Consider the following 24,473-nt stretch of genomic DNA (forward strand, 5'->3'; position numbering starts at 1 on the left):
CATAATACTGTAGAAAGAAGAATTTGGATAGATGATCAAAACCAAGTACCATAGTGTTCATTCATAAGATTTATAGTAGCTTCATACTACTTTTCTCCTTCACTCTACTTAAAAACCTTCAACAGCTCACTCCATATACAATGTTTGAAGAACATTTAAAATCTTTGGCCTGAACCATGCACCTCCAACATAACCTTGCACCCTTGCATGTCAATACATTCCAACAAAATTTCACAATTTAGGCAAAGTGAAAATGTCTATGGTTTGGTGACTATGGAGGTGATACACCTAGCCAAAAACTCCTCCCATCCAGAGGCCATTTTCAACCAGCAAAATTTTACCTTAAATATTACCCACTTCATGAAACCTTTCTGTTCTCCACAGATCCTTCCTTCTAGTTGGATCTGCTACAAAGAGCTGGAATGACCTTGGCGAGTTTACTTAATTCCTCTGGGTCTTCCTCTCTTCACTGGTAGTCTAAAGTGATGAGCCTAGATCTGTAAATTTCTAACTTTTATTAATCATATACACTCTAAAATAATTTTTAAAGCTCATACATACTGACATATATTTAAAGTTGACATATAAAATGTTTCCTCTTGAGTGTAAATAATTGAAAATTATATCATTTCTAACATATTGTAAATATTGACATTTTAAAATAAAACAGTTACACTGTTCCTAAATGCACCCAATGGAATCTAAATACTCCAGTGTTTTGTTATTCAATGTCATCCATATAAAAATAAATGATCAAGTTCTTCTTTAATAGTCAGAATATTTGTGTTGCTTGCTTTCTGTCCCTTGAGTTCATACGTCCAATTAACTCACCCCTTATAATATTATGCTAAATATTTATGTTTTTTTATACTTGAACATCTCATATTGATCAACCTATCATATATTGCAGTAATCAAATATTGAAACTGAAATTAATAATTTCTTTTAATTTCCATGTTTTAAGGCTGCAAATTGTCTTCCTAAATTTTCTTACTGTAATTATTTTTAGTAAATAACTCAAGAAACCTACGTAAGTATTATATATTTTTAAACTATTTTAATGGAAAGAAAATGTTTATTAGAAATTGATGTCATACTGAGATGAGCTAGGCTTTTTTCTCAATTAAGATAGATAGAACTGATTTTTATGCACTGAAAATCAATTCATTTTGTAGTTTTCATTGTTATAAATGCAAGCACCAGAAAATCTTATTTATAGAAATAATTAGGTAGGAATAAAAATAGTTTTTTCTACAGCAGTGTGAGTTCTTCGAACTTGAGTTATATGCTAAATTCCAGAGTAATTTATCACTAAAGTGATTTTTTTCTTCTTTATTCACTGACGACTTTCGTAAGTCTTTCTTCAATTTGAATCAGAGCCAAGAACGGATACCACTTGACCTGAAAATGTAATTTGATTCACATTCATTCACATTCTTAACACATTTTAAAATTTCCTTTAGATAGCACTTACATCCTATGAACAAAGCATCTTAGTAAGATTTCAGAAAAATGAGAAGAATGTTTTTCTTTAGAAAATAGGGAAAGGGAAACAGTGAAAAGGGAAGTGAGGAAGGACAGCTAGCTTGAGAGCTTGGGCTTAAACATAGTCAAATTCTCACACAAGTTAACTTCACTACATATGAAAGTGGAGCATATAAACATTAATTTCCATTAACCACAAATATTCATGTACTCCCTTGGAAAGTCTCTGTTAATCTTTAGTTTATATGTACTTCAGCCTGAAAACTGCTGCTCTATGGGTTTCAGAAAACTTTTTAAAAATGTTTTTATTCTTGGTTATCAATATCAAGTGTATGTTTCCATTCATACAGTCCTTACATACTTCTTTGGTATGTTTATGGGTTCCTCACCCACTAGATTTTATGTATCTAGAGCGCATTTTTCATAGGTGTTACATCTTACACAGTGTTTTGTATAATGCCTTAAACTTAATGGTTAATCAGTGTGTGTATATAAAATTAACAATTCCTAAAATCGTGACTGCATATAGCATTTATCTTTCCAAATTTATGCCATATGATAGTGCATCTAATCATTCTATACACAAAATTTTATGTAAATCAACATGACATTGTTATTATGCTTCTCCATATTCATTCCCTAACATGTTGAATGAAAAGAGCACTATGCATAATGAAGTTGTAGATATACTATATTTATTAGCCCTGTATGTGAATATCAGGAAATTAATCCTCTCTAACTGTGTTGGAAGGCTTTCCCATTCCTATTTTGTCCAATTTTTTCAAAGGAACACCATCTCACGGGCAAGTTTTCATCTTCAATATTCAGTTTTCTCTTCGGCTTTTGCAAACACTTAAATACACATTGCCAATTATACACACTCTGTCCATGACTGTCAACCCATGGATGAAACAGTTTCCAGCAGAAACTATTTTTCTTATTGTTTAACAGTGAATCTGAGTAGGCATTTTATCTGGGGACCATGTGTCTAAGAGAGTAGTCATTTCTAACTAAGAATACCAAAGTCAAAGTTAGAGCAAATCTACCCTGCAATGTTATCACACATGCCAAACATAATATTGAACTACCAACAAAATGACTGTGTTATGCACAATACACTATAATTAACCTTGTAAATTCACTGTACATAGAGCTCTAACATGCATGTGTCTTGGTGAAAGGAACCACAGTGCTGAAAGTAAATGTGAAATTTGCCAAATGAATTTTTGGAAGCTTAAGTCATTTGACCTTTCCAGTTTAAACAACCTAATATAAGAGTGAGTCATTCTTGGACATGGAACATTACAAATAAACTGCCCAAAATAATAGCCATCATGTTCTAGGATATCCTTACTCTGAATTATTATAGTAAATTTCCCTGAAGTATTAAAATTAATAAAAATAATAATATTCAACCTTCTGAAATCACAGGTGAAGCTATGAATCAATCACCCTCCAGTACCTAAGTATGCACAAATAGAGGGCTCACTAGTTGTTCCTGGATACGTACAAGGTAATCGAGAAATTTTGTCCCACATTCCAGGATTTACATTTATACCATGACTTATATATACATGTTTTCCATAATGTGTTAAACACTGACTTAAATATTCAGTCTCTCGTAACGTATAAGTTCTTTACTTCCATTTAATATTTACTCAAGAAACACACAGGAAATGCATGATTCATCCATGAGGTATCAGAGAACTGCAAGTGATCCCTTAGGCTTAGATCCTCAATATCTGAACAAGACTACCTCCCACATCTGAAGTCAATTTTCAGAACCTCCAAGAGAGTAACTGTTATTTGTTTCTCAAAGAAATTTTGAAATAATTCACATAAAAAACGATTAAACATTTTGCAGTCATAATACGTTTCCCAACGTGAGAACTTTGGTCTATTTACAGAAAAAAAGCAAAAATAAAAAGTAAACATAGAAATGACATGTTTAAAGTATAAAAATATGAATACACATGCCATTCAGGACAGTTACTGATTATATACCTGACTGAACGCTTGCATATAAAATTGATGGACTCCTGAGTAACAAGTCTTCACTGATTTTTCTCTTTTGACTATGTTTAACTAAATTTATTGTGTAAGGTGTATGTGCTCTCTGTCTGCCTCAAAATGTCTTCTGATTTCCTACCTATTCATAGCCGCATCACCATCTATATCCCTGCACCTACACTTTATACTTAAAATCTTATACAAAGGAATGCATATGAAGGATTTTAGTGTGATTAAGTCTCAGTAATCATGCCTAAGCTTCAAACTTCATGACATTTGCAAAGTAGCTAATTATCTGGTGCTGAATAAGAACTGGTTTTCTACATGATAAAAAAAAAAAAAACCACTGTCACAGCAAGGTAATTCAGAATTTATAAGGAATTCAGAATGGTATGACATGCCTTGTTTTAAAAGAAACAATCCTGAACCATGTTAGACAGACCATCAAAACCAATTACTGAACCAAGTAAAGTTATTTAATTCTGAAAACCTATCCAATCATGGATCAGTTAAGTTCTAAATATAATTAAGAATTGAAAATCTTTTAAATTAGAGTGCAGAAATACTGCATGTTATGACAAATTGTATACTGTTTAGTTAAATTTTATTTTGTTTATTTTGGTATTTTAGGTGACATATAATAAAACTTCAGTTCTCTGGATTCCTGGAACTTTTAGGAAAAAAGCTTTCTAGATAGCTAATGTTTCCCCATAGTAAGGATTTATTCCTCTTATGATAAGCCTAACACTTATAAAGTACTTGTTAGGTGCCAGGACCTGTGTTGAGCATTTTAAAAACATGATGTCACTTTATTCTCTCAATGGCACTACTAAGGAGATGCTATTGTTGTCTCTTGTTATCTCCAATGTATATGTGAGGAAACTGGGACCCAGAATGGTTACACAGTTTGTCCACAGTCCCACAGGGAATAAGAGGTAGAGCCAAGATAAACCCCAGGACCTCTGATTTATACGACTTATACTGATTAAAGCAACGATGTTTCTAATCTTTGTTTTCCATGGAGGAAATATAAAATATATTATATAATGATTTGATTCTTTACCAGAGTGGAGTGAATATAATTTAAACATTTATTGATGTCTCAGGGTCACAACTATGAATATTTTTATTTGCTTTACGTACTTTGCAGTCCTGTGAACACTCAGAGTTTACTGAGGCATAGAAGACTGTGGTCCACAGTGGCCCCAGGCAAATGTAACTTGAACACGTGTGTATGTTATCATAGACCCTTGGGTCATTTTCCTATTCTCAGGCTGCCAATTGTGATGTTTAGTATACTCACTCTATGTACTTCTTTACCCCTTTCAAGTTTCCTATGAGCTTTGAAACCAAATTACTCAGCATATTCAAACTATGTACCTAAAATAGGGTGGGCTCTGACTGCAGCCTCGGTGTTCCTGAAAGAGTAAAGAATTTCACTATGAACTTATGGCGTACCTAGGGGATGTATTTGTAGGCCTATGTTCCTCACTTAGCAATTTTACCAAAGACATTTTCTGTAAAATTGTTTGGGGAAAAAATACAACTTTCTTTGAAAATATATTAGTCTACTATGACCAAATTTTATAAACTGGCATCATCTTAGAGAACACAATAACTATTAAGCTAAAAGAAATGTAGCAATATGCAACAGGCTGAGATGTATAATATGGTACAGTTGTTAGAAAATGTAAAGGTTCCACAAGGTTTACTTTCATACCTAGTGTAGTCTTAGAAAATTGTTTTGAACACAGCAAAAACTTTTGGAGTAAGTAAAGAATATCTTCCGAGGATTCATAGAATATTTTCACTGACTTTTCCAGTCATATACTGGATTATGAAAGCATTTTTTTTTTCTGATCCTTACAGCCATCAAAGCAGCAGCACATAATCGTAGCCATGACTGACCAGTGAATGAATAATAGCAAATAAAATGTGATTACAAATTACTACCTTCAAGTCTTTATATCTTAGCATAGCTATTCCAAGATGGATAATTTCACTTGTAAATAACTTGATAATTTCCAAATAACTTTCACATTTTTACATCCTTGAAGTATTCCATTTCTTTTTAATTGAATTTGATTGCTAAATTTTGCTTTAAATTGGAAAGCTAATCTCACTAATCACTGTCACTGTTTAACCCTTCCCATTTATATTTTTCAGCATTCAAAGAGTATTTAGAAAGTGTATGTTTTTTATTATTATTATTTATTATTATTATTATTATTATTATTATTTTGAGACAGAGTCTTGCTCTGTTGCCCAGGCTGGAGTGCAGTGATGTGATCTCGGCTCACTGCAACCTCCGCCTCCAGGATTCAAGCAATTTTCCTGCCTCAGCCTCCCAAGGAGCTGGGATTACAGGTGCATGACACCACTCTCAGCTAATTTTTGTATTTTTAGTAGAGATAGTGTTTCACCATGATTGCCAGGCTAGTCCTGAACCCCTGACCTCAAATGATCTGCCTGCCTTGGCCTCCCAAAGTGCTAAGATTACAGGCGTGAGCCACTGTGCCTGACCAAAAAGTGTATGCTTTATAAAAGTATCTATACCTTTAATAGAAATTAATGGCTATTTCTAGCCATCTTCCTTCTTCAGAAATTAAAACAGTTACCTTCTTATTACTTTCTTTTTGTAACTTTTTAAAAATAAAATGGTGGAAAAAAAAAGATAAATTGATTTGAGGCAAATTTGGTGTTAGCTAAATACAGCAGAATTTGTTTCATCATTTTCTTGTAAATTAACTATTCTAATTCATTTGCCCTGGCAGTCTCAATATTTAAAGATTTAGTCAACCAGCATGATCACTCAGCCAAATCTTTGGATTACGTCTTTATTTTATGAAGCTTAATTTTGAATAGATTTTATGGAAAATTATTTGTGTAGATAGAAGAGATGCTATACATCTCTGAAATAAACTTCAAATGAGAGCGTAACAAATGTCCAGGTTTACATTCCCCCTGTGTACCTACATTCAAGAACGTTATCCATCTTTTCTTATTGCTTCATATTTTTTGCTATATATTGCTATAGTATATTTATTAATAAAGAAGCAAAAATATTGATCGATAAAATAATCATCATTATTCACACAAAAGCTGTGTTCAGATTTTGAACTAGGCTTTGAAAGAATTTAAAAAGAAGTGGAAAGCACACTGCTCATCTTAGAAAGATTACAAATTATAATGATAACAAAGCTTGATTTTTTAACTTAAAAAATTAGTTACTATGTTTAGAACCATATTTACTAACCATATTTTAGCACTTTATTATACAGTTTTCTCTCCACTCTTACTCTATTATTCTAGATCTACATATGAGGAAGCTAAATTTATAAACACATATAAGGTATTATAATACAATGATACAAACAAAATCCAAATGTATAAAGTCAAGCCACACCATCATTTTACACTAAGAAATCTTAATTATTGTGTAGGAATTAAGATGGATACCAAGTCATGTACAACAAGCATAATCCCACCAACCCTGCTGGGTAAATCTCAGGTTTATTACTAGACTAGGAATGTACAGAAACTGTCTACCAATAGAGCTGACAATTCCTCTGCAATCATGACCCTCATCTGGAGTTTGCAGCATGAGCCTGGCGACTAGCCAATACGAACAATGTTTAAATTTCTTTATGGCAGCTCAATGAGCCTTCAAGCATTCATCTGCTTTACCTACTGTGCTTAATAAAAAGCAAACCAATGCATTTTCTCATTTTCTTTTCATCACTAATAAGAGCAACCATCAACCATATGAAGGATGGAGTCAGCACTTCCTTTCAGCCTCCCTTTCCTGATAGTTCTGCACTGAAGCACTCATAGAACAGCATAATGCCACCCGTCATCTTGCACAGATTTTGATTTATTGGGAATGCTAATAAGAGGAGTTTTTTAAAAATGAGAAAAAATAGATTTTAAAGCAGCGTACATCTTGTCATGAAAGCATAACAAGAATAAACAGTGAAAGCCCTTGCTAATTACTTCTGTTCTTGACCATCAATGTTTTTCAAGAGTTGTATTATATAAACCAAAGGGTTGCTTTAAATAAGCTTTTAGATTTTGTAAAGCTTAAAACACTAAGAAATATTTAACAGCAACACAAAAATTTGTAATCTGTAACACCAATAACATTTTCAAAGGAAAATAGTTTCACACATAATCCTTGTATAAAACAACCAGGTCAGACACTTAAGAAGTCTGTAACTTTAAGCCACATTCATTCACTTAATGAAGTGCAAAGATTCATCGGTATGTGTTACCACTTCAAGTTTTGGAAGTTATACATATCATATTGATTAATGTATTTTGTGTGCCGCCTCGTTCTAAAAGCAATAAAAGAAGTTTAAGAATGTGTGCAGCAGTTCAATACCATCAGAAACTCATTCGATATTTTATCACAGCCTTCATTCTTCTCAGTTTTTTAGAAACAAAGAATTTAATGTACATTTATAAGTACACATTTATTAAATATATATGTACTAAGTATATAGTGCTAAGTGCATATATGTATATGGACATGGATAACATGCACATATATACACATCTATACATACATATATTTTTGTGTATACACACATATATTTCATATATAATATATATTTATATAATACACATTGTATTTTGTGTTTATATACATATACACACACAAGTATACATATACATCTATATATTTACATGCATGTGTGTGTATATATATGTGTGTGTATGTATAGGTATATACATACATATACGTATTTATGAGCTTCATAAAAACCCAAGGTCTGTAACAGAAATGCTAGCCAGGTCCAAAACTGATTCCCAATCTGCCACTTGGAGATCTGTCAAGCTAATAATGAAGCATATTGTGCAAGCATACACATTGGGCACATAGCAAGTGTCTTTCTGAGCCCTGGTTCTCCACTAGCCATCATCTCCTATCAATCATGTCCTCAGCAACAGCAGGAGCAATGGAAACAGAAGCAGAAGCAATTAGAGGTGTGGCTCAGTTCCACATGCCTAGAAAATAAAGGCCAGAGATGCCCTGTGAAAAGATTTGCATGTTAGAGGCTTACCTAATTCTATATTAAAGAAAGAGGTGTTATACTAATTAATACGAAGTTTTTTGCTTTTTATATAACCACTGCCAATCTTTTTTTCTCAACTCTTATAACCAATTTCTCCAACCTTCCCCTTGGCAGCAAGAACTTGTAAATTTTCTCATTATGGTGACTTGCAGAAGCATTTCAGATGAAAATTATTAATATATTATATTATAAAAAGCATCAGGTTTCAGAGTCAGCCATACCTGAATTTACATTCTAGCATTGTGACACTGCTCAGATTAGTAAATTTTCTTAGACCTGTTCTGATAAAATAACGCTAATAATATTTACCTCATAAGGCTTTTGTTGAGGATCAAATGGTATATTAATCACTGGGTACATACTAGGCAATGAATAAAGAATAATTTAAATGTATGTATGAGTTTTCATATTTGAGAAAGCATTCCCATAATTCAAGATGGAACAGATTACAATAAAATACATTTTAGAAGCTGAAGAGTAGACGAAAAAGGGTACGTAAAGAGAACAAATAAAATAGCGAGTTTAGTATTTAAAAGGCATGTTGAGAGAGCGTACCTATGTATATTTGTCAGATACAGGAAGACATGCAATTTTCTGCTCTTCTATAGGGAATGCAAACAAGATACGATGACCATTACGTGAATCAATATCCAAAAGCAAAACCAAGTGAGTAGCTTAAGGAACACAATGACTCCCACCCTTGGAGTCAGAAGTAAATGTCTGATTGGTCCCAGAGAGAGGACACAGTGGAAAGTATTGAGTAACATCCTGAGAAGCATCCTTACAGTAAACATACTCTGCGCCTCAGGGACTATTTCTGGTAAAGCAGGCTGATGAGCTTCAGGTTCCCCTGACTCTCTACGCCAGGAAGCGTAGGAAACAGTGGCTCCACACAAGTGGTCTGTGCCACTTTCAAATTCCAGTTTTACCATTCAAATTCCAGTTGAATCACTTACTGATTGTGACCTTGGACAATTGCCTGATTTTTCTAAGTCTCCGGTTTTCTATCGTACAAAATGGAGACATGATTCCACCAACCTCATATGTTGTTGGGAGGATTAAATGAAGTGCCAAGCTCAGTTACATGCTAAAGGAAAGAAATGGCTATTTTTAAAAGAAACAGCTGATATCAAAGTGCCACTGCAATTGTTAAAGGACCAGTCCTAGAACTAAAGCATAGAAACTTTTTATACAAACACTATTAACACAATATGTCCTCAAATAGAACCACATCTACCTGTCATTTTTGTATTAGTATCACGTTACAGAAAAAAAGGGAGTCAAATGTCAGATCTGATTTCATGTCAGCACGTCAGAATATCCTCAAAGGAAACTAACTCTGTAACAGCTGTCTGAATTGTTTGCATACGGAAACACCCTCAACCTCCAAATGCTTTATCTTTGATAACTCTTTTATTACTCCATTCACATTCTCAGTTCTTAGATTATGAAACTCTACCCGCTGAATGTCAGTCACTTTAACCAGCTCTTTGCAAGTAACTTTTTTTTTTTTCAGTTTTAAAATATCCATCTTCATGTCACTATTCCTGAAATCTTTCTTCAGTCTCCCAGAAAAAAAGCCATCTTAGTTTTGTTTTTCTTGCAGAGGTGTCACTTTCCAATCATCTAAGTGGTTAGTAAGACTTTTTATGCCTTCAAAAATTCACTAATTTTAAAGAAAATCCCTGAATGAACGTGTCCTGAAGTACAATCACAAGATGTCAAGTACCAATTCGGGCTCTGCTAATGTATAATTCGAATCTTTAGGCTTAATATACATATCTGTAAAGGACAGGGATTAAACTAGACCAGAGTTTCTCAACCCTCCCACTACATATTTATATCTTGGTCTGCATAACTCTTTGCTATAAACATTGCCCTGTGCATTGTAGGATATTTAGCAACATGTGTGGCATTTACACAGGAGGTGCCAGTAAGCAACCCCTTCCTTCAGCTGTGAGAACCAAAAATATTTTTAACCATTGTCAAATGCCTCTTGGAGGCAGTATCACCTGGGTTAGGAACATTGGTGTAGACTCCAGAATTCTATGGGTAATACACTGGAAGGATCTGTATTAACATTTGGTTTCTTAATATTTCCACTAAAATCTAAGTTCCTTGAGGGCAGGAACATTTTTCTGTTTTATTTAGTGCCACATTTCCAGTTGACATTTGGTATAGCAGACACATAAATTGTTGTTGGGTGCAGGGCGTGGAGGTGGAGGCTCATGCCTGTAATCCCAGCACTTTGGAAGGCTGAGGCAGGCAGATTACCTGAGGTCGGGAGTTCGAGACCAGCCTGACCAACATGGAGAAATCCCGTCTCTACTAAAAAAAAAAAAAAAATTATCTGAGTGGGATGGTGCATGCCTGTAATCCCAGCTACTCAGTAGGCTGAGGCAGGAGAATTGCGTGAACCCGGGAGGTAGAGGTTGCGATGAGCCAAGATCACGCCACTGCACTTCAGCCTGGGCAACAAGAACAAAACTCTGCCTCAAAAAAAAAAAAAGTTGCTGAGAAAAAAAGGACAAATGATGAAATATTAAATAAACTCCATGGAGACTGAAACTTTAACTCTTTGATGACATTTTAGAGGCAGATAATGAGTCTCTAAACAACATTTGTCTTTCATGCTTACCAGACGTTTTTCCTTATGAATAGTATGCTTGCTTCCTTTTAAGATAGATTCAGTTCATATCTCCTTTAGAATCCAAGATGCTTTATAGCAAGAACTGTATCCTTCTTCCCCCCAATTGAATACATTAATCAATTCTGTATGCTATAAAACATTTACGCATGATGATAGATTGAAATATTCTATATTCAATGTAGAAGCATGAGATAAACAGTAAATGAATCTAAATCTCTGAAATACAAATTTTCCTCTCCAATAACTATCAGAGAAGCAAAGATGTTCCTTTCCAATTATTTATATATTCAGATTCACTTCTCAGTTTCATAAAACTTTACATGTTCCTGGCGCACAAATAAATTCAGGTATTCCCTCATCTCACAGCATATGCTTTCTCTTTGTTGAAAGTTAGTCTTCATGTCAAAAAAGCTACAGCTGTTTTCAATTGCAGCATTTTCTTTTAACCTTTTGTGGCATTGCAACTGACCATTGAACAGATAATTCAGAAATATTTTACACTCAGGATCTTTCTATACCTGAAGCCATTCTTGCTTTTTATTTGTTTATTTTTAATAATACAAAAAGTCTGTGGTGGATTACGTGGGGTTTATGGCCTTCATGATCTCAATGACTTGCCTTTGGAATCCCCGGGGTCTCTGCGCACAGAATGAATCTGCGATTAGATATCCACGTTATGATTGTGTTTCTAAAGGACAATTAACATGAATTTCAGAGATTTATAGAAATAGTGGTTTTGTTTTTGTTCTTGTTTGTTTGTTTCTTTAACGATCCTGGATTCTGTTCCTAGAAAAGGCATCCATAAGCGATTACAGAGTCATCTGCCAACAGAATGTTTTGCCCGCATCCTAGAAGATGAGAAGCTACAACCAAAGAGTATATATGCAGTTTTTCTAGTTATGTGATTATTTTCAAAAGGCTCTTTCTTTAAGAGCACTTTCATCATATATTATCAACACTTATACTTCTTTACAATTGCTCTCTATTAAACTTTAGTGCCAGCTGTCAGAGCTGTAATGTAAACCCTTATTAGCTCTCATAAGTTCTACTCTGGAACTAATAAGGGATTGTCAAAACTCTAAACACAGACAGAAGTGAAAGAGGTGGAGAAATCACAGGAAGAAAAGGTGGAAAGTGTTCAATGAATCTGTGCTGACAAAGCCATCTTTGTGAAACTATTACCAGTATATTTCACAGAATCGAAGTCCATCAAGAGGGAAAAAAAGATCTAGTTCTCAGTTTATTTTGCATAGGGTTTTATTCACCTTACGCTGGAAGAAGTTGACTAAAAAAAAAAAATGAAACATTAGTTGGAAAAGTTAATGAAATATCAATAATCGTTCTTTGGAATCATTACATGTATTCTGAAAAAAATGTTTACATTGCATCTTAAAATTTGGAAACACAGAAGCTTTTATAATATCTGAATAGTTAGAATAAAAAAGATAAGTTTGAATTGAATTGAATGTTCTTTACAAAAGCCATACATTATATAACATGTGTGCTTTAACAGAAGTTGTTTAACAAAGTGGCACGCAGCAAATCAGAGCTAAGGAAGATCATTCATATAAAACAGCTTAAATTAAAGAAAAGGAATTTCAAGACTTTCTTTAGGGTCCAACCAGCCTCGACAGTAAATTATGATGGCAGATTCATGAGCTATCTGACAAGATAATATTTATTAAGATGATAGAAGAACTATAATTTTTACTTATTCACAATAACCAATATCCCACCCTTCACAGACAAAAGAAACTTAGATATGTCTTTGCTTGAACAATTTCAGTCACTTTACAGATAAGTTTACATTTAATAGATACTTAGTGAGTTGTCTACGAAGCTATGTTCTGATCATCCTTTGGAAAGGAAACTGAAAATGAAATGATGGAAACAACTGCTTTCAAGTAAAATGAGAGCTACTTTTTTTCTGCAACTGAAATTATTTTCTGATATCTTAGATTCTCATAGTGAATACTGCCCTGGGAAGCTTAATCCATATATTACCATAGTCTCTCAAACAAATAAACTACTCAATGGACACATCATTTATGTTTCCCAAAGATTATACATTTGGCATATTGATATTACCTAAATTACCATTTGCACATTTGAAACACTAGACCCGTTAAAGCATCTAAAAGCCTAAAGAACTTAGTGTAAGAATAATAATTTAATGAACAGAACTTGATACTATAAAGCAGATACCCCACAGTCATTTGATAAGGAATGCCTGTGAGCTAAATTAGAGCTTTAGAAGTATGCTTTAATAATGACCTATAAAATCATCTTTTAGGTTGGATAAAGTAGAGTGAAATGCCTATTTAAAGAGAAAATGTGTTTTAAGATTTTTCCCTCTGGACAGAATTGGTGAGATTATATTACTAAAGTTAACCCAAATAAGGTAAAACAGTTCATATTTTACTAAAACACAGTAAGTCTTATTTAATTGTAATCCTGTGTAAGAATGTTACTAACATTTATGGAACTTCATGTGATTTTTAAGGCCTGTTATAGTGGTTCATTGCTTATCATTTAACTCATTCTTATTCATTATGAGGTATTCAAATGCTTAGATATGAATTTTCTCTACTCCCTAAATTTAACCACAGTCATATTTCTCCTAAACATGTTTGCAATTAAATTGTGCCTGAGTGTTCAAAATAATCTGATTTGTAGTATATACAGAATAAAGAATTCACATTTCTATTTTCCTAAACATGCAACTCCATGGTTTAAATTTATATTGTTTTTATACAGACTCAAAAATGAGCCACAACATTTAAGAAGTCACAAACCAAATATATTCCCTTGCTTTCTCTCACTTTTCATATTAAAAAATAAGTTTTTACTTTAACTACTTTTTAGATAGTGCATTGACATAATTTGATCAAAGACTTCCAGTAATAATCACATAATAATTCATGTAAGCACATTTGACATATACTTCATACAACTTATACTGTTTCTCCACTGCCTTTATGCTATTTGGGCGATTCTTAAGCATACATAACAACTACATAAAGCAAAGTAAATAGATAAGTTAGTTCCATCCAGAGTCAGGTAAAGTGTTTCAATCGGTTTTTTTTTTTCTTTTTCTTAGTTGCTTACTGATTTTTGATTCACATGATTCCTTCAAGGCAAGGACATTATTTATTGGTATATCCTTTCCAATTACCTAACCTTGTCTTTTATATAAGGAATATAAGGGCACAAACATAGTATGAACAAAACCTAGGCTGAACAGTTTTGAAATGTAGCATTTTAATTTTATTTTTGTATTGCTGTTGTTTGCTTATTTCCTAAATCATACTTCCTTAAATCAAGTCAGTTAAAACCTAAAAGTCTTTCTGAATAGACCATATAAAAATGTACATTTGTAAACTCAAGGCACTTTTGAAAAATCAGTGGGAAAGATCCATACTATAAAAAAAAAACAGAGACTGAGTCCAATACCAGATGGGAAAAATCAAGTGTCACTGCTGTTTGGAAGAAAAATAAAAGTTAACAATAAGATAATGGAGGGAATGTCACCCATGGTTTAATAGACTAGAGGTTTAATTGAACAACAACAAAAAATGTCTCTTTAGAAAAGCACAATTCTGTTTGGAAGAAGGTGGGCAATCAATGAATAAATAATGAATACACAAATGTATACATTCATCAAAGACATGTTTTGTCTCCTAAAATATGTCTAAGGTCTAAGGTAAGCTGTTGAATGGGTGATTTTGTCATATCTAAATGTTTTAAAATGTATTGAAACAAGGAAACAAGGAAGGTAACACATTTTCAGGGACTCTGATGACTGAAAATAATGACGTTCAAATACCTTGCGTCCAGTGGTGTACATTTTGCAATGGACTAAGCAATACATCGACTGGCCATTTTGAAGTCCATCCCTTTTGTGGATAAAGAAACTAAGGCTCAAAATGTTTAGCCACAAAATTAATAAGCTGCATTCCTGGGACTCTTAAGCCCAAGCCCTCAAACACTTTGTTAGTGACAAGAGCCTTCGGCTAAATAGAACAATTAAATGCAAACTGAAATTTGAGGACAAGTGCAGGGAAGTTTTTTGCATTATGCTAATGTACATAAATTGGTGAGAAGACATAGAATCTTGTATAAATCAGGCTTGATAGCTATTATAAAGCTATAATGCATCTGTTTAATTTGTTATGTTGAAGTTATTTATCTTATTACTTAACAGTGCCATATTTTATATTTAAATAAATTCATTGGTTGGAAAAATCATGGATGTATAACTGTTAAAGGCAAAGAGGAAACAGACAGCTGTCATTTTAACCTCAGGGAAAGGAAATTTTTCATAACTGAAGGTAAGGAACTCGGTAATTATAGGGCAGTCTTTACAAGGTGAACCAATGCTTTAAGCACTAGATCAGTAAATTTAGGGGACAAAAAGGCCAAATATATTTCAGCACCTACAAAAATTGTTTAGACTGTTGTTTTATTACAGGTATTAATCTAGAAACAATTGATTATTTTAAGGCTGAAAAAATAATATTCATCATAAATTCATAAAAGAAAAAAGTATGATATTTGGTATCATAAAAATATTTGTTATTCCTTTACTTCATCATCTATTCGCTATTCTAACGAGAAGTCAGATGAATCTATTATTGCCTGGCTGTAATTGTATGTGACCTAATAAGCAAATATGTTTATTTCAAATTAGATAAAATTAACATCTTTATTTGCAACGCATTCTGAAAGGCCTAGTGCAATCAAAGATAAATAATGTAAAGTCTATTCTCTACAGGACCTCTATTCTAAGAATGGATAGTTGGCATAGAAATCTCCCAGTAATTACGCATCCTATAAGTATCTAAATGAGAACCAACTCAATTAGATTCTGCCAAGTTCTAAGCAAGGTGTTTCTAAGAAAAGACATTCATGGTGTCTGCCCTTAAGGAACTTCCAGACAAAAAAACAACGAGAAAGGAATGCTTCTGAATTTATTCACACTCATGAACACCTCGCAAGTCCAGAGGGTGCCTTCTGATTGTGCACATCGACTTAGTAGGTGTGAAGAATATACTAAGCTTTTCAATTTTCTCTAGCGCCTCTGTCAGAGCAAGCAGAGTCTTAAAATCATCCTGTTATTGAAACTTTGGCAGCTGTTTTAAGAGTTTCTGAATTAACAGAGAAATGAGTGGAGAGTAAGAACTGGTATCCTAAGTCATAAGTAAAACAAATATAATTCTGGATAGTCATCAAAAAGTCTAGGCGTCTTCATACATCACATCAAATACACGTTTCTATTTAGCTGCTAATGTAAAAGAAGAAGGGATAACGTTAGCATTCCACAATGAATGTGCAGAGATAAAGCACAGAGCAACAAATTCTTCAGTGACATTAATAAGGTATTTGGTACACTAAGTCTAAACAAAGTTTGTATGAGAAGGAATATTTATAGTAACCTTCTGCTATCTGACTCAAATGTAATTAACTGACTATATAAAAAGCCATTAGCATTCTCATCTCTCCTCTCCAAACTAAACCAAAACAGATAACATAATTCATTAGCCAGGATTAAAAAGAGAGAGAAAAAAAAGATCATGATGTTTCCTTGGTATTAATACAAAATTTTCCCACACTTCCAATCTTAAAAAGAGAAAACCAGTAAGAAGAGTTATGCTGGGATGTAAAAAATATGAAATGTCCAAATGAAATAATCAAGTAAAATATTACCAATGCTTGAAAGCAAATGCCAGATGATTCAGTTTTAGTATGTCACTTTATAATTTTAATTTTTCAGTGTTACCCTTTTCAAAGGAGGTTTATGAACACCCTCCCAAAAAAACAACCCAACCTGGCATTTGATCATGCTGTCAAAATCCAGCAAGTCTTCCCAGATCCCAGAATAATGGTCCAAATAAGTTTTAAGTTACATACCAGGTAAATTAAATAAAATATATTACACTATCCTTCTCTTTCATCAAATATGAGAGATAACGTATTTAAACAAAAGTCATATTTTCAAATAATATATTAGATGAATTTCTAGTAAACAGTATAACACATAATTTTTTACCTTCCTTACTAATTTTTATACTACTCCTTATCAGTTTAAACTTGCATAGTTATTTCTACATGCATTTCTATTTTACCAAACTTAGTGTAATAAGTACTCTTTACCTTCCTGGTGCTTTTTCCAGTTTGTTTGACATGTGATTCTTGAATGATTCTTTAGCCACCAACATTTCTTTCTACCCTCCTTTACTTTCTCTCTCTAAACAGCCATTGAAAGAGAAAAAATCACCATTTATTATTCTTAGCTTTCTTTTTTCCTATCCTCCCTAGTCAAAAAAAAAAAAAAAAAAAAAAAAAAAAAAAAAAAAAAAGGAAGAGGAGGAGGAGGAGAACCTGGCAACATAAAGCATCTTAATGCAGAAAAATCTTCATTTCTCATCACTCATCTGCTCCTATACCAATGTTTCCTTCCCTATCAACAATAATAGCTTATTTTCTAGATGTTTAGAAATTAGTGTTAACTTAGTTCTGTTTCATAAATTAGTTTAAAAAAATCTATGTTCTTTCAGAGGTACAGATAAAAACATTTTAGAACACACACACACACACACACACACACACGCACTCACACGTTTTTGGACCATGAACCAAACTAAGCAATGACAGTGTTCATTATTCTGTTTCTAGTGTTCAATACAGTATTGGACACTTATTAAGGGCTCAAGAATTGTTGACTGTTTAAAGAAATGGTTCAAGGATACTTTTGACTACTTTTTCTTATTTCAGGAAAACTGAACTGTTTTGAAAGTAAACATTTTATACCAGAGCTTTTGTTTATACTTCTGAAATTGATAAATATGCTTCTTAAATATGAAACATTTTAATTGATATGTTTTTTCCTATCAAATGGAGATTGCCACATTTTCATCTTTCAGTTCAATGAACTCTAACTGTGCCTATTATTTGTCTAGAGTGGAATATAAAATTTATAATATTTTATTACTAAAGTCAAAAAATGACCCAGTAGTGAAGTTCAGATCCTTTTTAAGGTATCCCTGTGACACAAACTCAGAAGATAGTACTCTAATAAGATGCCTATGCATTTTGAAATTTTGATATAATGATTCCATAAACAAATTAGAAATCTCACCTTCTGGAATGTGTAAGCTGTGTAAGGTAGCTAGCCCCTTCTTGCTACTCCAAATGTTTCTATGCAAAATAACAATAAAAGAGTCCAAAACTCTCAATGCAAAAGTTTCCCATTATTAATTAACATTTCCTACTATTTATCATAAAATATTCAAACTTAATCTCTTCTTATCCTTCACTGTTAAGGCACATTGTATCATCGGCTGAAGACTTACTGGTCTGTCTCACGTTAAAACCATTCATTTTTGTGTCTCTCTTTCATGCTAGATAGTGAGCTCCCAGAAGGTAGATACGATAACTTTATTTATTTATATTTCCCCTGTGTCTGGCACATTATTACTTTGTACTCATAGATGGTCAGAAACACTTATACAATTAAATTTGCATGTCTAAGATGCTTGACAAATCATATATCCAGTTTTATCAGATGCCACCCGAGCTAAGCTTAGTCTTCCTAAAATATGGTCTTTTGGCTTATAATTCTTCTTTCTTAAAAATCTAGAAATAAAAAAGTTGGAAATAAACTAGTACAGATAACGGTTATATTTCTAGATCTTTGGCTACTTTGTGTTCACTTTTTGTGGCCAGTCTCATCCTTCAAAATACAGTGTTCCAATTAAAGTGGAATCTGTGTCCTTTGTTTCCTAGTCTCAGTTACTCTTCACCGAATCACAGGGAAGCAGCATGGGTTGATGTGAAGACTCCAGTCTTTGGAGTCAGACTGCCTGGTTTCAGATCTCAATTCCAGTACTAACTCACTGAGGGAAATAAGGCCAGCTATTGAACCTATTAAAGCTTTATTCTCCATGATTTTAAAATGGAAAGAGTAATAGTATGTACTTGATAGGTTATTTTGAGGAATAAATGAGATAGCTAATGAACATTACTTAGCAAATCAGCACAGTGTATGGCATCTAGTAAGTGACTAATTAATGAATGTTAACAAAAAATCTTTGAGTTCTTACTACAGTACTTACCATGAAGTAGGTGTGCACTGAATATACCTTAAATGGGCAACTTTTTAATTCCTTCTGGAATAAGCTTTCATGATTTTATTTAAAATAGATCTCACAAATACCACATAACATAAACAAATACCTTACTGATAAATTCAATTCAAAGTGGAATATAAAGGCTATTGCAACTTTTCTTCACTCATGCGTACAAGCAAATAGTAGCCAGTATGTTGTTTTAATTTTATAACTTTCAAAACCATTTCTGGAAGAGTATTCTGATGGTGTTTTCCAAGGATCTAAAAGGCATGGAGAAGTATGAAGCTAGAATGAACCATTTACTCTCATTTAAAATGACTTTTTTTTTTGTAAACCATGTCTACAGTCAAAAGCAAAATATTATGTTCTGTTCAGATTTAAAGAGGACAATTTATATACAAAGTAGGCTCATTTATTCCACATGCATTTGAGAAAAGTGACTGATTATGAGACCAGGAGTAGAACACCAGACTTGACAGAGTGTAACAGCAAGCAAAGGCATTAAAATGGACAAAATTTCAAGGACAATATACTTAACTTCTCCTATGTATTTATTCATTTAAATTTTGAGTAACAATTTTAGTGTGTTCTTCAGCATAAAACCTTGCCTAATGCTAAGTAAATTTTGGGATTAAGTGAAATTATATGATATAGCATAGCTGATATACATAATTTTATATAAAATGATCTTTTAATTGATTCCACTTAAAATATACAGTGATTTTAATAAATATTAACTTGATTAAAGAGTTCTTGTTCTGTGATGTTATATTAATATCAATATGCATTCAAGCCTAAAGGATGATACAAATAATCTTTTGAGCACTAAAACGAGCCAAATCACGGTACAAAAGACACTTAAAAATCATGCCTGCATACATTAAACACTGAGGCATCAGCTCTGGATTTTTAAATCAAATAATCTTCTAAAAGCACTAATCTCTTGTAAGTAAACATGTATTTGATACCCAGATGTCAGTGAAGAAAAGACTGTACTTTATAGCAGCGAAGTAAATATTGCTACGCGCTAGATGAGCACCAGCATAAATAACCACCACAGTATCTAATTCTGTTAGAATTAGGTTAGCTGAGTGCTAAAGATTTCTCAACTTTCTACATAAAAGAGATAGAAAGTTTTTCTTTCAGGTGGTCTAGAATAGGATTACCTTAGTTATTAAACAGCAGAACAACTTAAATATAGCATATATAACACCTCATGTAGGGTGCAGGCCAGCACTGCATAATCAAATACATTAATATTTCTACAGCAAAGCATGAATTACCACATCAAATGGAATTAATTTTAGTCCATAAATAAACCATGGTCAGTTTGAGGCATGTTTTCCTGCCAAGTGAGTTGAGACTGAGTGCATTTTATTTAATGACACTATGATAAACTCACAGGTGAGAAATACCACTCAAAGAAAAACAGAGAAGGCTCTTACCTTGGCACATAAAACCTCTTTCTTCATAGCCAGCATTGCAGGAACACTTGCCAATGGGTACAAGCCATTCGCCTTCTGTACTGCAGTACATCCTTGGAGGATCTTCCTCCTTAGAATTGTTGACACAAGACCCTCTAACCTCCACCAGGGACTGGGAGTCCATGGGTACCGTGTCTGGAAACATAGCCAGATTCTTCACCGTAAATGGGCACTTTTTGAAGTATACTCTCACAGACACCAAGGCAACACACGCACCAACATCTTGAAATGCCAAATAAAATCCCTTCTTGTTGACAGGACCTACTTCTCTAATCTCAGTGTTGAGTTTAAGAATACGGTCCCCAAGATCCATTTGAGTGAAACTTTCATCAGCTGCAATGGTGTCAATCTTTGTAAACTGATGCTCTCGAAATTTCACCCCATGATCATCATCGGACTCCATGTAGTACAGGTTGAATGTCTCCTTGCAAGTCCCTAAAACCAATGGAATGCTATTGCAGTCTCGTAGAGTGAACTTGAGCTCCACATAAATCTTCTGAGCTGAGTTCCTGGGGACCCAGTTTGTTCTCAGCCAATTGTTTTGACTATGATCCATGACATTGCACACCTGGTAAGTCCTGATAGGTGTGTAATGTTCATCCACACCGCTGATCTCTTCCCACTGAAGAATCAAAGAGAAACAGAGAGTGAGGCAGAATTAATGATAATAATGAATACAAGATAAGGGTGTCAGAGCCATCACTATATAGTAAGTTATCATTTACTCATTAAAAAACATTCTTGTTTTTGGTTTTTTATTTGTAAGGTTCTCTGAGTTAATGGACACAAAGTAATTTATAATTTGAATGAACACATTTCAATTGCATTGAAGTTTGTTGAATATTCAGGAAAAAGTCACTTAGCAGTTAATAGAGCCTAATCAAACATTCCAGGATCAAAAGCTCGAATCAGTTGTCTCCAATGACACTATGATATGATTTTCTCATATGTTTTTGGGTGTTTTTCTTTGTTTAAAAAAGAAAAAATAATACTGTCTAAAATTCATGCTTATTAATCTTTTCCCCATTTGTGCCAGGTTTTTGGTAAAATTGATATAAGGTAAAATAAAGTGAATATAAATGATATTTTTACTATATATCATCATGCATGACTTTTTTAATGTACTATCATTTCAATGGACATGTATTGGGGAACTATGAAAGAAAACTTGAAGTAAAAATATAAATGTTCCTCACCCCCTGGCCTCCGCCAAATATCAAACCAAGTTATGTGTGACAAACAGAAGACATGGCAAACATTTGATTCTTAAAGCCTTTTACACCCACATTAGACTTTTTCTTAGTCAAGAAATAGATAGATATCTGGGGTTTTGTGGTTATCGTAGTTAAGGTTATCTTAGTACAACTTTTCTCACTGTAAAAAGTCTGTAAAAGCCTTAAGACTGTTGAGAATAGTGAAGCACTATTTTCTGTGATCCTTAGGACAAATTTTGAGAAGCTTTTAACTTAGCATCGTAAGAGTGTGTTACTTCTGATCCTAAAACTATTAAACCAGTTGTTTCTGTTATCTCTGCATACATACTTTCTTCTTATGCCCCATTTTGCTTACTTCTTGCAGGAAACTACATATTTTGCCATGCCATTCTTGAATGTAAAGTTTTCTAGGGATCTCTATTACCTATGCAAAAACTTTCAGACCCTTGAGTTTCACATTTGTGTTCCTCTTAAAACTGGTCCTAAACCACATGTTAATTTTTCTAACTGCTTGAATCAAGATAAGTAGTATTTCCACATACTATATTATTTTCAATGTAAACGCTTTTATTGTCTATGACAGATGTGGTGGATATTCTGTCTTTTATTCTTTCTTGTGGAGCTTGTGGAATATATCTTCCCTCCCTCCCTCCCTCCCTCCCTCCCTCCCTTCCTTCCTTCCTTCCTTCCTTCCTTCCTTCCTTCCTTCCTTCCTTCCTTCCTTCCTCCCTCCCTCCCTCCCTCCCTCCCTCCCCCCTACCTTCCTTCCTTCCTTCCTTCCTTCCTTCCTTCCTTCCTTCCTTCCTTCCTTCCTTCCTTCCTTCCTTCCTTCCTTTCTTCCTTCTTTCCTTCTTTCCTTCCTTCCTTCCTTTCTGTTTTGATATGGAGCCTTGCTCCTGTCACCCAGGCTAGAGTGCAATGGCACAATCTCAGCTCACTGTAATCTCCGCCTCCTGGGTTAAAGTGATTCTCCTGCCTCAGCCTCCTGAGTAGCTGGGATTACAGGCCACTGCCACTACACCCAGCTAATTACGGTACTTTTAGTAGAGACTGGGTTTCTCCATGTTGGCCACGCTGATCTCAAGCTCCTGGCCTTGTGATCCACCTGCCCTGGTCTCCCAAAGTGCTGGGATTATAGGCATGAGACACTGTGCCCACTTGGAATATACCTTTCTTAAGATATAACCCCATGGAACTGTGCATTCTTCTGCCTTATGCCTTCCGTAACCCTGACAATCTTTTTTTAATTTTTTTATTTTATTTTATTTTATTTTATTTTTTTTTTTTTTGAGACGGAGTCTTGCTCTGTCCCCCTGGCTGGAGTGCAGTGGCACTATCTCGGCTCACTGCAAGCTCCGCCTCCCGGGATCATGCCATTCTCCTGCCTCAGCCTCCCGAGTAGCTGGGACTACAGGCGCCCGCCACCGCGCCCGGCTAATTTTTTTGTATTTTTAGTAGAGACGGGGTTTCACCATGTTAGCCAGGATGGTCTCGATCTCCTGACCTTGTGATCCGCCCGCCTCGGCCTCCCAAAGTGCTGGGATTACAAGCGTGAGCCACCGCGCCCAGCCAACCCTGACAATCTTAAGAAAATTTCTGTATTATATAACCCTTATTGAATCCCCTATTCATTTGTAAATTTAATTCATGATACATGCTAAAGTTAGTCTAATTTTGTTTCATAGGCATTTGCTAAATTTTAGGCAGGTCTCTTCATATTCACTATAGTATGGAGCACAAAAACTTCACCTTTTGGTATATGCACAGATATTATTATTACTATTATTATTATTATTTTAACTTAACTTGTCATAATTTGTTATTGATATACAAAGACAACAAACTTTTAAAACATTACATTTACTAAGATTCTGGCAATAAGACACAGCATACCAGGCTTGCCACTCTACTTGTTATTCTAAGTCTCAGCTTCAATATGAAGCCTTTTTTTTTAAAAAAAAAAAAAATCAAAACCCTGCTTTCTACATGCTAAATATCTTGGCAAGTAGGCCATTAAACACAGTAATAAACTTAAGACAGCAAGACTGAGGAGTTAACAAAAACTAAACATTGCAGCCTAAACAAAATTCATACAAAACATAAACTATCACTGGTTACATAAAATTTTCCTGATTAAAACTTAGTGTAAAACATGCATTTTAGAATCTTTAGCTATCAAGTTCAAAAAGTACCAGTGTCTATTTAAAATAATTCCTCTCCCAAGCCAAAGTGTAATCAAAATTAATTCAAATGACATAACACATTCTAATAATAAAAAACATTCATTATTACTGAAGTGGAGGTAAATCCCAGAGCTTCTGGGCCTTTCTCATGCTGCAAATGGCTGTTTCTCTGGTTCACTCAAAGCAGCATATGAAAGCATCCAAGGATGATACTAAGCTCAGTAAAGGGCAAGACTACTGGTA

The 24,473-nt window shown here is 33.9% G+C and overlaps 1 protein-coding gene across 2 annotated transcripts in view; it reads right to left on the reverse strand.

The window, feature by feature from the left end:
- EPHA3 (EPH receptor A3) overlaps positions 1-24,473 on the reverse strand; it is a 358,761-nt gene that overhangs the window by 233,537 nt on the left and 100,751 nt on the right. For both annotated transcript variants that reach the window (XM_050778973.1, XM_050778974.1), the window contains exon 3: positions 20,795-21,455. In XM_050778973.1, the coding sequence (XP_050634930.1) occupies positions 20,795-21,455 (661 nt within the window). The remainder of the gene's footprint in view (positions 1-20,794; positions 21,456-24,473) is intronic.

Source organism: Macaca thibetana, chromosome 2 (genome assembly GCF_024542745.1).
Source record: "Macaca thibetana thibetana isolate TM-01 chromosome 2, ASM2454274v1, whole genome shotgun sequence".
NCBI lineage: Eukaryota > Metazoa > Chordata > Mammalia > Primates > Cercopithecidae > Macaca > Macaca thibetana.